The sequence below is a fragment of the Equus caballus genome, chromosome 2, assembly GCF_041296265.1.
Source record: "Equus caballus isolate H_3958 breed thoroughbred chromosome 2, TB-T2T, whole genome shotgun sequence".
NCBI classification, from domain to species: domain Eukaryota; kingdom Metazoa; phylum Chordata; class Mammalia; order Perissodactyla; family Equidae; genus Equus; species Equus caballus.
Genome location: NC_091685.1, coordinates 55,511,856 through 55,527,983, shown reverse-complemented (window position 1 = coordinate 55,527,983; position 16,128 = coordinate 55,511,856). Strand labels below are relative to the sequence as shown.

Genomic DNA, 16,128 nt, shown 5'->3' with positions numbered 1-16,128 from the left:
TGACTGTCTATTTCTTCTCCAACCACACTCTCTTTTCTAAAACGTCTGTGTTCTTCCCATGTGCTTCTTCCCCATCAGCACTATCCACTTGACAAAGCGCTTGTGGCCACCTGAACTCACTCCGTCATGCTCACACAGAACTTTGTAGATGGAACCTTTACGGTTAAACTTTACTTTCGACCATGTTCCAATTATTTGGGTAGCCCGCCCCACAGAACATTTCCTCCCCTAGAAAGTGAGCCCCTGGGAACCAGAGCTTCTTCATCTCTGAATCCCCAGAACCCAGAACTTGGAGCTCAGCCCTAGCAGGCCTGCAGTAAATACCCATTGGGTGCAAGTGGGTGAGTCTCACTGGCTAGGAATTAGCTCTCACCTCTGAAATCTGTGCTGGCTTTGCCTTTCCAGTGGGAGCTCCCTTCGGAAGTGTGATGTATGTGTTTGTTGGGAAGTCTGCACCCTTCCTCATTCTGGCCTTCCTGGCACTGTTGGATGGAGGTAAGTTGCCGTAGAAGGTCACCAGGCAGGTGATGGCCCAGTCAGGTTGGGAATGTATTATGCTGTGGTGTCAGTCTTGACATGTATGGACGGCGCAAGGACTCCTCCATCCCAGGAAAGAAGGAAGGAACTCGGGGAGTTAGATGTGTACGTGAGAGGGTGATGGCAATGTGGCTCCTATTGGAGCCTCCAACTCACCTGAACTCTCTGTCCCTTTCTTTCTTAGCGCTCCAGCTTTGCATCCTGCAGCCTTCCAAAGTCTCTCCTGAGGTAAGTAGACGCCAAGCTCCACTGCCAGGAGGTATACAGAGTGGCAAAGTGCAGTGACCTAGGCGTCCCCACATCATCTCTGTCAAACCATAAACAGAAAGGTGAAGGGGTGGAGTCAGGGAAAGTGAGGGTTATACTTGGATTCCCAGGTAGGGTCATATTTAGGGTAGTGTAGGGGACGGCAAGGGACTCTGGCTTCATGTTGGACAAAGGTGGAGAAAGAGCCTTATGAAAAATCAGAGACCTTACGGAATATATATATATATACACACATAACAACTCAGAACCAGGAGGTGATAACAGTGGGACCCGAGTATTCATACTTATGACATCTCAGAGCTAGAGAAGACCTTAGAGAATATCCAGACAACCTCTCCTCCAAAAGCATCCTTATACACTGTCATTCCATCAGAATTACATATCAGAGTTGGTATTTGTCTGACTCCAAGCCAAAGGCAGCTCTGGGAAATCTGTATCAAACCATGAGGAAAGAAAGAAAGTGCAGAAAACATGAGAAAGTTTGATCTAAAGACCTTGATTTTGTAGCTAGGTCCGACAGAAGTGTAGACAACCTGGGAAGCCACTACTGGAGGTTGGCATCTGAAGCAGGGGCAGTCTTGTGGGACTGAGCCCTTCACCTGTGGGATCTGTGCTAACTCCAGGTAGTGGTGGAATTGAGTTAAATTGTAGGGACACCCAGTTGGGGTCCACAGAGAACTGGAGGATTGCTTTGTGTGAAAAGCCCACAAATTTAGTATCAGAAGTAGAGAAATGATTTTCTTTTAATACCTTTTTGAATAATTTAGTCTTGATGGTAATGTTTTACACATTCAAAAAATTATTGTTTTTCTGGATGTATGCTACACTATTGTGTTTGTACCATATTTTATTCAACCTCCAATGTTTGGGCATTTAGGTAGTTTCCAGTACTTTGCAGTTACAAATAGTGCTGTGATTAATAACCTTGTGTACATGCATTTCATAATGTTCGAGGTAATCTTCAGAATAAATTCCTAGAAGTGGAATTGTTGAGTCAAAGGGTTTGTTGGACTTCTTTATGTATACTTTATGATTTAGATTTGTTTCTTTACTTTGAATTATATATGGGGAGAGGGCATGATCTTTTTAGTTTTAGTATCTCTGAATATTTTAATCCACCCCTCTGTGTATGCAAGAGGGTGATCATATCAAAACTGTTAAAGTTATTACAAAATAGAAGGTAGTAAACACCACAGATTAGGACACAGTGCTTAGAAATTTTGAAAGAGGGAGAAGTTCCAGCTACTGAGTCAGGGAACATTGTGGAAGAGAAGGAGCCATTTAAGCTCTTACTTAGGGTAGGAATGGGTGGGGTCTGGACTTGTGGAAAGGAGAAGGAAGGGAGTTTAGGCAAAAGTAACAGCGATGGCTGAGGGACTGCTGGGATGCGTGGAAGGAAGCTGCAGTGACTGAGTTTGACTGGAATGAAGATTTTCTGAAGGGAAGGGAAAATTAGAATTTGACATTTAGGCTGAACTTTTAATCTGCATGTTCAAGCTCCTTCTGTTACACCAGCCCAATATGGCTCAAAATGAAGAATTCAGAAAGCTTGAGGAGCATTCTGAGTTATCACCTCTACGCTCACCTCTGGGATTCAGCTCTCTGCCTGTGGTTCTCCCAAAGTGAACGTTAGTATCAGTGAGATCTAGTGGAGAGGCCCAAGACCAGGAGTCCAGACACTTATCCAATGCTGGCCTTGCTAACAATCCATTCTGATCTGGTTGATGGTCATTTGAAAGCAGGAATCACATCTGGAATATGTTGTCCCACTCTTTGTGACTGCCGCAGTTCCTGCCTTGCATGCAGAAGGTATGCCGCCACCAGCTCATCTATGACGTGGAGCAAGTCATTTTCTTTCAACTTGGGTATCTGGTCTCTACAGTAAAGGAGCTGACATGGATGGTCCCTGGGGTCCTGTCTGCACATTCTCAGATTCTGTGAAAAAATGAGAGATGTATACACAGTACAAATGAAAGTTTTTTTTTGTTGTCCATGTTCTCAGAGTGCCAAGGGGACTCCGCTCCTCACGCTTCTCAAAGACCCTTATATCCTGGTGGCTGCAGGTAGGCTGGCAATGCCTCCCTTTGGGTGGGCGAGTCTGGGCAGCCACAGTGGCTCACAGAGCTGTCTCCCCAGGCTCCCTCTGCTTTGCCAACATGGGAGTGGCCATGCTGGAGCCCACACTGCCCATCTGGATGATGCAGACCATGTGCTCCCCTGAGTGGCAGCTAGGTAAGTGACCTGGGTCCCCTGTTCAGGCTTCAGCAGAGGTATGTGCCGTGGGCCCTTTCTCAGGTAATTTAGAAGCATCATCAGGTCCCGGTCTTCAGGGTCCCAGAGGGACAATGCTTCCTTTGTAAAATTACCTGCCTTGTGCACACCTGTGAATCAAGCCTGATTGGGTGGGTAGTCCCTCCAAGAAGCAGCCCCAGCAGGGCAGGGTAAGTGGGGTTCACAGAGCCTATGGAGTGACATCATAACCTGTGATTAATGATTAATGATTAATGACTTCTAGTCAAAGGACTCAGTTTACATTTCAGCTCCACTGATTGGCGATGCATACTTGTGCAAATCGAGCGAACTTTCTGAGCATCACTTTTCTCATCTCTAAAATGGGCATCAGAATAATATCTAGATGAAAGGGTATTGTGGAACTTGAGGAATAAATGACATGCTATGTGGAAATGTTTTGCATCCGTAGAATATTAACGTGCGCCACCATTACCATCCACACTTTTCTCTCTTCAGCTCCCCTCCCCGCAGATTACTCTTTTGCCACCTTCTCACCTCTGAACAGGAGCTTATGGAGGATGTTGTTCTGTAGTCCTCCCCTGCAGAGGCTGCTGGGCTCTGTACCCCAGGGAAAACTCCAGGCCGGCAGGGAGGCCTCCAGCCTCCTTGGCTCCATGTCCTGGTGCCTCAGCCAAGCTTAGAGAGGAGGCTCTGGCCTTTTCCAGGAAGCCTGAGGAGAGGGGACAGAGAAGGCTACGTGCAACTCATTCAGTCACTGCAGAGAGCAGAAGCTATGGGGCCAGAGGGGAGGCTGATAATGAAAAGCACTCAATTTAATTTTTTAGGGGACAATTCTAAGCAAGGCTCCCAGCTGCACTCCAGACCCAAATTGAATTTTCTGGGCTGCTGCTGCCTCTGACCAGGACAATTAATCGAGTTAGTTGGTTCAGTTGGGTGCAGATAAGCATGCCCTGCCGCCAGGCTCAGCGGCTCAGGCTCTCGGTGTGGGTGGACCACTCAGCTCAGAAGGGCCCCTCCCCCGCCCTTCCTTACCTACAGAGGGGAAGATTAAAAGCAAACCAGCCATCAGCCAGTAACTAGAACATTGTTTGTGTGACTGGGTTTCACTGTAATCGTCAGGACGGTGTCTCTTAGGCAGCACCGTCTCCCCTAGGTACGGAGAGGCATAGGAGAGTGAGAGCCAAGGAAACTCGCTGAGCTGGTTCCGCACAGTCGCTCATGCAGGGGAGGCTGCAGTGGAAACTCCTCAGAGAGTGAGTCAGAGCCCTGAGAAGGCTTGTCTCCCACCATCCTTTACATCTGTCCTCGGTGTTATCTGTGTCTGTAAGTCTAAGTTCAAGAGTTCTCAGAGCACCCGGAGAGCTTGTTAAAACTCAGACTGCTGGGCCCCACCCAGCAATTTAGTAGAAACAAGTTTGCCCTCCTAGTCAGTTTCAGTGATGCTGCTATGGCGTCAGCAACCACACTTTGAAAAATACTGCTCTAACTGCAGGACACCTCTCCAGCTTGCTGCGAGGAGGGAGGGAGACAATGCTTCTGAGAGTGACTTGTGTCTGTGACTGAGCGCTCCCTAGGTGGCCCATCTGGGCCCGCCGCTCTCACTGGGCAGAGGAAAGAGCTCAGGCTTTCCAAGGAGGCCCAGCTGGGTTTGCATCCTGAGTTGGCCACTTACTGGCTGTGCCTTAAATAAGTTATTTACTCCTTCAAACTCCACTTTTTTCATTTGTAAAAATGGAGTTGCTATTTAGGGTCATTTTCAGGATTCAACAGATCTTTGTATTCTAAAGGGATTAGCATAGTGCGTGGAATACAGGATATACTCAGTAAATAAAAATTACTACTATTTTCGTAATTGTTTTTTCTTGAAAACATTTTGACAGTCATAGCTAAGTGTAATCCCCCACCCGTGAAGACATATGAAAAGTATATATGTCTGCAGATGTGTAATCTGTAATACCCGCTTTGCACAAAATGCCACTGAAATGCAAGCTACACTCAGATCCTAAAGAACAAGCTGCATTGATTGAGAAAAATCTCATTCAGGAGATTCCACACCATTTAAAAAGATGTCAAGGAGAAGTATCAGGAGGCTAGTGGGCTTCCTAGAGATACCCATTTCCATTGCCCAAGTAAACCCTTGAGTAGCTATACTTCTAAACTTTTTAAAGCAATTAAACATAAACGAATGAGTACAGTTTGAAACAGATTGCCACCCTGTACAGATAGACTAGACAAATATACTAAGGTATGCTTCACTTCCACCCCACAGAAGAGAAGATTAAAAGCAAACAAGCCGTCAGCCAGTAACTGGTGCACTGTTGACCTTTGGTTTAATTGTAATCGTCAGGACAACGTCTATTAGGCAGCACAGTTTCCTTTAGGTACTGAGAGGCATAGGATGGTGAGACCCAAAGAAACTCACACGGCTGATTCTGTGCGGTCCTTTGTGCCAGAGCCATCTGTGCTGCCATACTGGTGGTGTGGGTAGTGGAAACCCCTGGAGTTGGAGGGAGAAGACCTGGGTTTAAGTCCTGACCCTGTTACTCATTGATTATGATGACAATAATTAAGGCTGATGCTCAGAGGGCATTTATTCTGTGCTAGGCACTGTGCAAAATTGTTGATATGTATTAACTCATTTAAGCCTCATAACCAGCCTCTCTGGTGGGAATTATTATCCCCATATTTCAGAGATTTCTTAATCTGATCCAGTTTCCCATTGCCTTCCAAAATCCTGAGCCTTGTGGAATTCTCTGTCATTGGCAAGAGTCCCTATGCCCTCAACCTCTTCTCTGAACGCTTCTTTCATCTTCTTTCCCTGAGACCTGAATGTTTCCTAGAACACTGTTTTCCTGCAGCCCTCTTGATGGAAGCCCATGATTCTCCAGACTTTGCTGTCCTTTGCTGCTTCTGAATCATTTTCTTCTCTCTCCTTCAAAGACCTCAAATCCTTTGAAGATCAAGTCATTAGATTCTACCACCCCATCTCTCTTCATTGCAATTATCTACTGACCCCTTAGGCACCCCTCTGCATTCGTTAAAGCTGTCAATACCTGGCTCACGTTCTTTTCATATCTACTCCGTCACCATTACTTCAATATCCAGGTTGATAACCCTACTAACATCTTGACCTATTCCTTAATCTACTCTTTTGCAATGATCTTTTTCTCCTCTCCACCTTAACCAATCCAACCTTCATATAATCTTGACCTTGACATCACCATTGTATCACAATTGTATCACCTCTGAAATCTCAATTCCAAGCAGTCCACTTATCGCCTTGCGTATTCCCTGCTTAGGTATTCTAACAGCCCCACTTCAGTGGATTCTGGCCACAATAAGATCACCAATCCATTGACCTCAGTTCTTGTCATATTTCCATCATGACTCATGTCCTCACTTCTTTCTTTACTTAGTTTGGATTCTACCATGATGGATCCAAGTCCGTCACTAATATCACTCCTTTGAAAGCATTGGTAACTCCTTTGCCCGCTCTCTTTCTGGGCTTGTCACCTGGAAAAACTTTAATTCTAGCTAAGCCCATCTGGTTCAGATGCACCTTGCCTGCATCTGAGCAGTGGAATGGGACTGTAGGAAAGCATACAACCAGGCTGTTGGTCTTACCTTATACTTACGGCCACAGATCTAAAGCAGGTTTTCACACTGTCCAACAATCTCCCTCCCACTTTCCGAAATGGCTATTTTGCACTTCTCTGTTCAGACCACATACTCCCTCATCTCTTCACCTTCATCCTTCTCCACTCCTAGTCACTGAGAAAATAGAAGCAATGAGAAGGGAGCTCACATGTTCCCATCACTAAATGTACTCACTTCCCTGCACCTGTACCACATTCGCTGCCTTGTCTTTATGGTTGAAACATTCCAGTGCCCCTCAAAGCCCAAACCCCTCCTTTTTTTTGCCTTCTGGATTCTGTCCCCTCTCACCTACTTCACTGGCCACTCCTTTTCACCTTTGCTATCTCCTCCTTCTTCGATAACTTTTAAAGGTAGGAGTCCTTGAAGTCTCAGACCTTGGATTTCTCTTCTTGTCTATGTGACCTTTTGTAGCTGATTCCAGCCATTGCCATGGCTTGAAGAACCATGAGCCAATGAGCTGAGCATTTATATCTATGTGTAGGATCTTTCCTCAGAACTATAGACTTGAGTGCCCGACTGCCTGACATTTCCAGTTGGGTATCTAATAGGCGTTTCAAAGCTTTCATGATGCCCCCAAGCTCTTCTTCCCTCTCCAGCCACCAAGTTGATTAAAGTAAAAACCTGGGAGTTAGCCTTGATTTTTTCCTTTTTCCCTCCACCTGCAAAATGCCTCCTGTTTTATTCACTTCTTTCCATAGTGAATTCCAAGCTGAGTCACTATCACTTTCCTTCTGGGTTCCACACTTTCCTGTACACCCACTCGTCTAGCCACACACAGGGGACTTTAAAAAATATAAATCAGAATAGGTCACTCCCCTCCAAAGCTTCTGATTATGCTTGCAATAAATTCCAAATTCCAAATTCCAGTCATACATTTCCATCACTCTCCACTTTGCTCCTTGTGCCTCAGTCACACAGACCTTCTTTCCCCCTATTCCTGGAAGGGACCAAGTGCTTCCTTCTTTAAGGTCTTTGTATTTGCATTAGGTGGTATTTTTTTTTTTTCCTACTCAAAAGCTCTCTTTTGGTTATTCAGGCATCAGCTTAAATGTTACCTCCTCCAAGAAGCCTTCCCTCGCCCCAAAATCTAAGTTAACCCTTATTCCTGGTCATTCTGCCATATTACCACATTAAATTTTCTTCACAGGACTCATCATTTTAAAAATTATCTTTTTCACTTATTTGTTTACTGTTTATTGTTTGACCCTTTGCCCTGGAATGTAAGCTTCCTGAGAGCTAGGATTTTTGTCTGTGTTATTCACCCCTCTATTCCTAGCCCCTCGAATACCTGGCACATAGTAAAAGCTCATTAAAAGTACTGATGAATGAATGGAGGTATGAAACTCAGAGATGGTAAACAAGTTTCCCACGGCCACAGAGCTAACAAGTTGTCAAGCCTTGGTTTGAATCCAGACCGTGTGGCTCCACAGCCCATGCTCCAGAGCACTTGACTCTCTTGTCACAGAAAGCAATGTGACCAGGGCTTCAGTTTACAAACTACTTTCATATATGTTATGTCATTTGTTCCTCAGTGTAAGCTGTTATGATGTAATCATAGTTTTGTTCTTCCCAGATATGGAGACCAAAGCTCAGAAAGGTTTAGTAGCTTATCCAAGGTCATACAAGAGCAGTAGAAGGGCAGGTGAGAGCAAGGCAGGAATTTTACTTCCCAGGAAGTACGTATGTCTTTCTCTAAAGCTCATGCTCTTATGCTGATGATCAACGGTATTTCATACATGAGAATGGCTCATTAGGCCATCCATCTGGAAGTCTAAGTGGGGAGCTGGAAGCAAATTGAGCGTGTTGAAGCTAAATGAAGCCCTGCTCCTGAGGAAAGCAGAGCTGTGGGCCCAATATCGTCTGCTCTGGGTTCACACAAGGATCTCCAACCTCCAACACAAAGCGGTTTGCAATCCTTGAAGGTAACAGGGGTCTTCACCGTCTTGTAGGAAACAAGGTGTTTTAGAGTAAACTGGCATGTCCTAAAGTGAGGGCCTGTGTCTTTCTACAGGTCTGGCCTTCCTGCCTGCCAGTGTGTCCTACCTCATTGGCACCAACCTCTTTGGTGTGTTGGCCAACAAGATGGGTCGGTATGTAGCCTGGGGATCTGGGAAGAGCAATAGGAATGTAAGATGGGGAGGTTTTTGAGATCCTCCCTGCACCTGGGATGACGAACAGCTTCTCTGAGATCGACGTATAGGACAAATACACGTGGGTAAAGCACACCCACTGGGAGGATTGGGATGGGTAGGTGCGAAGGAAAACTGGAGAAAGAATGGTCCCAAGCTGGTTGCAATAGAAGAGGCAGGGAATGAGGGACAAGCTTTAGTTTCCAGATGTTTATTGTCCAGTTGAAGAGATAAAATAACCCCACAGAAAACAGGTATGAAAACAGCAGTACTTTGGGGCAGTGGTTGTCAAACTGTGTGCCATGGAGCCCTAGGGAGTTCTACAGAGGTGCCTCAGAGGCCACCGAGTGGAAGGGGTTGGCAGCTAAGAGGTATGAGTCTGAATTCTGTTCCTCCATGACAGTGAGAACAGCTCTAATTTTATCTTTGGAGTTCAGCATAAAGATTTTTAAAATAAGTTTTAAAACCACTGCTGCAGAAAATCAGAGAAGGAAAGAAGTTTGGTATTTTTTGTGGGTTTTGAGATGGACCTTGAAGACCAAATAAAATATGAATAAGTGAGAGGTAGTCTGAATTGGAAAACAGCATGAGTTAAGTTTGAAGGTTACTCTCAAGGAGCAAGTGCCATCAGAGTCAGCTGATTCCTCTTCTAAGGGAAGAAAGAAGAGATCACATTGCACCTTTTCTGCTTCTATGTTGGAAAGAGGTATGGAGCCAGAGAAGAGATGAGGGCAAGGAAAGGACGGGGAAAGAGTTCACCTGGGTACAAACTGGTCATGTAGAGATGCGTTCATCTTCTCATGTCCTAAGGGGTTTCTGGAGTTAGGGGTGGTAGGACTGGCCCATGGGGTGGTGAGGGTGACAGATGGAAGGAATCTCTCCCCTTAGCACTGTTTGGTGATGGCTCTTTTCTTCCAGGTGGCTGTGCTCCCTGATTGGCATGGTCGTGGTAGGTGCCAGCTTGCTTTGTGTAAGTATAATACAGTCTAGTTGAGGGAGATATATCCAGACATTTAAAGACCACTTTCCTTTAAAATGAGCAGAAGGTTGACTTGGCAAGGACTGTCAGAAAGACTGTTTCTGTGTAGGTAGAAATTCAGCACTGGGAGAGGGAGAGGACAATGAGGCGGCTGGAGACAGGGGTCTGAGGTTCTGTGTATGGGCACTCGAAGCCATACATATTGGTATCTATTTCTGGAGTCAGCAAAATGGTGCATTTTATGACTTCGTTTATCCCACTCACCCTGACAGGACCCCATAAGCCACCAGGGGAACCATGATCTGTGCCTCAGTCTCCAGTACCAGAATGTTTGGTGGAAGAAGAAAGAAAGAAGGGCTTTTCCACATTCAAGAGCCCCCTTCAAGCTCTCTAAGCCTCCTCTCCACAATGCAGATCATATGCACACTTGCCTCCTAGGCTTGAGGGAGGTGCAAACGGGGCTCTAAAGCACTGAGTAGACAGCTCAGGAAAGGCTGGAGGACCTGACCAGGGGCACAAGCCCTGGGTTCAGTCCCAGCTTTGCCACTTGCTGCTTGTGTGACGTTGAGCTACTTATGTCCATCATCGCTCTATGCTCAGAATCTCATCTGTCTAGACAGGATTCTGATAGCATCTCACAGGGTTGTTAAGATAATCCACATAAACCACAGCAGTGTCTGGCACCTGGTGAGCCCACAGTGAATTTTAACCAATACTACTGATAAAATGTAAATGCCCCTTGAGGAGTCATGCTTAAAATCATTATCAGCCACTAACATCTAAATGGTTTGTTAAAACTCTGAGGGGTATACGTGCTGGGGTAGCAGGTTTGGGGGACAGATGCTGAGGGAGGGAGGTAAGGAACCAGCAAAAGAGGCACGGAAGGCTTTAGTGAGGGTTTGGGAGGACAAGAGAATGAGTTCCACAAGCTTGCTGATGCAGGGCCCCAACCACACCATCCACCCCCCTAGCTCATGGGTAATTGGCTATTGGTGTTTTCTCTCTGTCTTCTTGCTCCAATGGCTACCAAGTTAGGCTTTAGCTAATGCCTTTGGATGATGTTGCTAATGGAAAAGAGAGGAAACTCTGTTCAGTGAAGAATGAGGACAGAAAAGTGTGTCTGGGTGAAGGCAGGTAGAGGAAGGGGTGAAAGAGTCCATGTAACAGAAAAAGATCATTGTTATGGTCTACTGGAGTCAAATCTGAGGCTAAGACTTGATCTTCCACTTATTAGCTCTGTAACTTTGGACAGGACATTTAACCAAATGGCACCAATTTAGTTTTCACATCTTTAAGATGGAGATAAGGAGGTGAGGGAATCCAAATAGATAATATATGTGGCACATAGTACATGGTTAATAAAGGCATTTCATGTGAAAACCCTTTGTTTTGTGTGGCCTCCACATGACCCAGCTGGACTCCTGACGAACTCTTCTTCCTTCCCGCTGCAGGTTCCACTGGCTCATAGTATTTTTGGCCTCATCGGCCCCAATGCAGGGCTTGGCTTTGCCATAGGTAAGGAGTGTCCTTAAAGGAAAGAAGAAGGCCCTGAATGTTGGCTTTGGGTCAGATCAAAGGAGGTGTATGGAAAGGCAGAAGGAGCAGGAGGGTGGCTGGTAGGGGTGTAGAGAGATGGGCTCATAATTCCCACCTGGAATGGGTGTTGGTGCTGAAAGGGAGGACAGCAGTCAAAATGAGTAGACTAAATGGAGGAGGAGGAAGGAGGATGCCACAGACACGGAGGGGACTGTGGGTATTGCTGATAGACAATGTCCTGTTTGCTCTGGCCACAGGCATGGTGGATTCCTCTATGATGCCCATCATGGGACACCTGGTGGATCTGCGCCACACCTCGGTGTATGGGAGTGTCTATGCCATTGCTGACGTGGCTTTTTGCATGGGCTTTGCTATAGGTATGTTGATCGGGGGAGAGGGGAGCACCCAGGACCTGATGTCTCCCTCTCTCTTATCTACTGCTTTCCAGCTAAAAGTGGAACCAGGAGGCTGATCCTAGCGTTCTGGAGATATTTGACCCTGGCATATCCTCTCGGTTGTTGCCCCCTTGCATGGCATCTTCCATGTGATGAGGCTCAATAAACACTTGTGAATTTGATTTATTTCTCACAGGCCCATCCACTGGGGGTGCCATTGTGCGTGCCATCGGCTTCCCCTGGCTCATGGTCATCATTGGGGTCATCAATATCATCTATGCTCCTCTCTGCTATTACCTGAGGAGCCCCCCAGCCAAGGAGGAGAAGCTTGTAAGGGGCTCTGACTACTGAAAAGAATCTGCTATTCCTTTCCTTGTCTCTCTCATTCCTTTTCACCCTGTGCTCTTATTTCCTCCCTCTTTAACAGTCTCTCTGCTTTGCCATGTTCTCTGATCCACTTTTCATCTTTGTCTTTCCATTGTGCCCTTTCTTAATTCTCTTCTCTCTGTAACCACTTTCCTTCTTACACTGGGAAGTTAGGAAGGCTCCTAAGTAAAGAAGGAAATTTGGAAGTTTGTAAAGAGTTGGGGACAGGGACCATCAAAGGCATCCTGTAGTTGCTGTACTTCCTAACAAAGTGTGAATTACGAAATTATCTCCCCAAGTGGGCAGAATTCCACAGGGCACATTCATTCATTTATTCATTTGCATCTGCCATAATCCTTACCAGGTCATCTCTTAAAGTACAAAAATCCCAGGGGAGAGAACCACAACATATGATTTTAGTTAATAGGATGCTTTACTCTTCTTGTAGCATGAGCACCCTGAGGGTCGGGGTGGATTAGGGATGGATGTGGAAGCTAGTCAAAGGAACAAAAGAAGCAAACAGCTCTGATGGAGGATCGTGCCGACTTTAGCTGTATCCTGCACTCCCATGGTTAGGAGCCAATTAAGAGCATGTCAGATGATTGTCTTGACCAGGGTTACTACACCTAGGTGCCTGGGAGACCTGTGCACATACATGAAGCAGAAGGAGGGCCCTATGCTTGTTTCTCGAGTCTTTCCTGAGCAACGCTGACTTGGATGAGCTGGTTGGGGAAGGGAATGGGGAGACTGGTAAAGGACATGCAGCGATTTCTCTTCCTCTCTTGCTACAGGCAATTCTGAGCCAGCACTGCCCCATGGAGACCCGGATGCATGCCACCCAGAAGCTCACAAGGGAATTTCCTCTGGGGGAGGACAGTGACGAGGAGCCTGGCAGTGAGGAGTAGCAGCAGGTGATCCCTGAGCCTTGTCATGGATCCAGGAGGCTCAGGCTTTGGTGACCACCTCTCCCTGGAACCAGGTCACCATGGGCTGCTCACTAAGCTTCACTTCCCTCCCCTCCTGGGTGCCATTCTCCGGTTTTATCCTCACCTGTGTAACCCATAGCTCTCTCTCTATGCTTCGATGCTTCAATGTCCCATCTTTTGTGGGAGGACAGAGTGAGGCTCCCTCCTAGGATTCTGTCAGGCTGATTAAACTTGAACCACGACAGGTTCTGCGAGAGGTGACTCATTTCATGGAGGCGACAGCAAGCACAGTGTGCCTCCGAAACCAGTGGGGTGAGGACAAACCTTGTTTCATGTTATCTGATTGTCTTTGGCACATTTCCAACAGACTATAAGGATTTTGTCCTCTGTTTCTCAACATATCCTCCCTGAATTTTCCCAGCCGAGTTGACAAGCATCTTCAATGTTGTACTGGTGCCAAATTGCCAATTTGGGATGTTTTTGCCTGGTTTTTATAGGCTGAGTGGTTTTCTGTGGCTAAACCTACAGCCACTGTGGTGAGTTTGCCCCCAGGGACGAGAGGCTCCTGTTTTCCTCATCGCTGGACAGAGAGAAGGAGCCTGTCCCTCTTATGCTGAGTTACTGACACTCTCACTACTTCCCCTGTGGGTTTCTACCTTCCCTAAACCTCTCAGACTCTTAGAAATGCAAGTAGGACAGAAAAAACAATCTATTAACTCCGAGATTTCATAGGAAGAAGTGAAAAGCAACTGCCCCAAAATCTCTTCCAACAATGGATTTCCTAATAAGAGGATTATAATGAGGCATTGTTCACACTGGTTAAGGAATAAGTTGTGACGTAATTCAGACACGGTAAGCTACACGCTCTTTTATAGCAAAAGAGAGAGTGTGGGCAAATACGCTAGGTACTGTAAATATTTTGATGTTTGGCTACCTTACTGGAACAGCTGTTGAGTGATAGGGTTTCAAAGAGATGAGGAACATGGCACCCACTCTTAAGTAGCTTCCCATCTATTTGGGCAAACAAGATATACATAGTATAAAATGACGCTGCAGGTTAGTATACACTCTATGTTCGAGTACAAAGAGGCAGGGATGCTCATGGTCTGACTAGGGAATAACAGCGGCCATGGAGGCAGAGGCAGGAATGGAAAGACCCACAGGTGCAGGCTGCGGGGCCTCTGGATATCAGATAGGGGCGTCAGACTTTGCTCTGGAATACCTGGCTCTGATTATTGCACTTCTCTGCGGGAGTTTGGTGGGTTCAGTACAAGTCCCAAATCATCAGAACACGTTCACCCTGAACCTCAGTGAATCCTTATCACTCGGACAGTGGATACCTGATTCATGGATATGTTCTTAGGCAGCTGGCATTACCTGATTTGCAAAACCCGGTGTATTTATATCGTCCTTTAGTCAGGATGATATTTGTCTCAAGTTTTGAAGGAGCTCAATGATAAAATTAGAAAATCATTTGTCAAAATATGTAAGCTGTAACTACAAGTGTAGCCTGAGTGCATGGGCACTGGGCCTCCTGTACAGAAGTGGGTGTGGGGTGGGATGGGTGTGGAGGTGTCGGGGCACTGATGGGGTACACTACTGATTCTCACACCCATGTGGAGTAGGATTTATGATAAAGGATGGGCTTGTTACATCCTTTACACATTTAAAATGTTTAAAGAAATTGTTTACACATTTAAAAAAACGGGAAGAATCTTTACAAACAGAACTCACCCTTGACTTGCCAGTAAACGTTGTTGGAGCAATGTAAAACACATACTTAGGGAGAAACCAATGGATATAATTTACTCAGACTTTCAAAACTCTGTTGATAAGAGTCAACACCAAACACTACAAAGTAGGGCAGGACACATTTTTGATTACAGATCAGAAATAGGTTATAAACGTAGTCTATGTATAGAAGAGTCTAAAAAATAGAATCCCATAAAAATAGAAAATGAAATTAGTCTTTCTTAGTGGCTTTACAAATGATATGAAGAAAAGAATGCATGTTAAACTTCCTACGTTCATAGGTGACACTAAGTTCTTTTAAGAATGAAATTACCAACCCAGCAAGAATGAGCCACAAGAAGTTTTTTTATAAAAGTAGCTTGAAATGTCGGATGGCCTCCACTGTGGAAAGGTTGAAGATGTGCGTTTCCCCTTATGAAAGGCAGGAGGTGCAGGGACTATAAACGTATTTACAGGATAATAGGCTCTGAACTACCAATTAGATACAGCAAAGAAGACAGTGGAACAAATGAGCTATTGTGCTCAATAGGCCAGAAAAATATTGGGTATTCTCAGACAGAGTGCTGAAAACAAACCAGAAGACATTTTATTTCCAAAGGACAAAACCTGGGGTGGGAGCCACAGCACCACAAATTAAGGCAGTAACTGAGGAATCAGAGAAAATGCAGGGGGGTACACGAGATGATGAATGGGTGGCAGAGAGAGTGATGTGGAGAGACACAGGAAAATTCTTATAGGAAGGGACCCAGATCCAAGGGGATATGATTAAAGTAGCTAAAACCTTTAAGAAAGGCCCAGTCTTGGTGGCCACGGAGTTTCAGAACACTTCCACAAAGGGCTCCAGAAGCACGACAGAGTTCAGGTGAGAGTTAATACTGGGGAATGTTATCTCCTGCTGCATTGTCTAACTTACAGAATTCATTATTCCAAGATGTAGCCCAAAATGAAAAAATAAATTTCTAAGAAAACATGACTCTGTTCCTGGAGGAAGCTCTGCGATGCTTGTGTAAAGCTGACCTCTGAGGCTGACGTGCAGGAATGGCGCCACGCAGGGTCCCTGGGCACCCTGGCCGGCCGCGGCAGAGCACCCCTGTTGTCTTTAATGTCTGTTACCCCCGACAGGCTGAGCTTCACGCGCCGTGCACCAGGGTCACGGTGCCACACAGCTCGGTCCTGCTGACTTCACACCTGCGATCTCGTCTAGGGGAGACAAACTTTCTCTAGAACAGGGGCTCTGGCACACGGTGCTCTCCACTCTTGCTGTGGGGGTCTTAAGAGAGGAATGGCTGTCGGTTGTAGGTGATAAGAGGAGGACTGAATCAAGAGTAACC

General features: G+C 45.9%; 1 protein-coding gene across 5 annotated transcripts in view; it reads left to right on the top strand.

The window, feature by feature from the left end:
* Positions 1–15,770, top strand: part of SLC18A1 (solute carrier family 18 member A1) — a 38,380-nt gene extending 22,610 nt beyond the window's left edge. For 4 of the 5 annotated variants that reach the window (XM_070255808.1, XM_070255798.1, XM_023636100.2 and 1 more), the window contains 10 exons: positions 406–495; positions 722–765; positions 2,807–2,867; positions 2,941–3,036; positions 8,726–8,804; positions 9,762–9,813; positions 11,274–11,337; positions 11,616–11,735; positions 11,950–12,083; positions 12,911–15,770. In XM_070255808.1, the coding sequence (XP_070111909.1) occupies positions 406–495; positions 722–765; positions 2,807–2,867; positions 2,941–3,036; positions 8,726–8,804; positions 9,762–9,813; positions 11,274–11,337; positions 11,616–11,735; positions 11,950–12,083; positions 12,911–13,024 (854 nt within the window). In that variant the 3' untranslated portion in view covers positions 13,025–15,770. The remainder of the gene's footprint in view (positions 1–405; positions 496–721; positions 766–2,806; positions 2,868–2,940; positions 3,037–8,725; positions 8,805–9,761; positions 9,814–11,273; positions 11,338–11,615; positions 11,736–11,949; positions 12,084–12,910) is intronic. The other variant, XM_070255817.1, reaches the window with a different exon arrangement.
* The last annotated feature ends 358 nt before the right edge of the window (positions 15,771–16,128 follow it).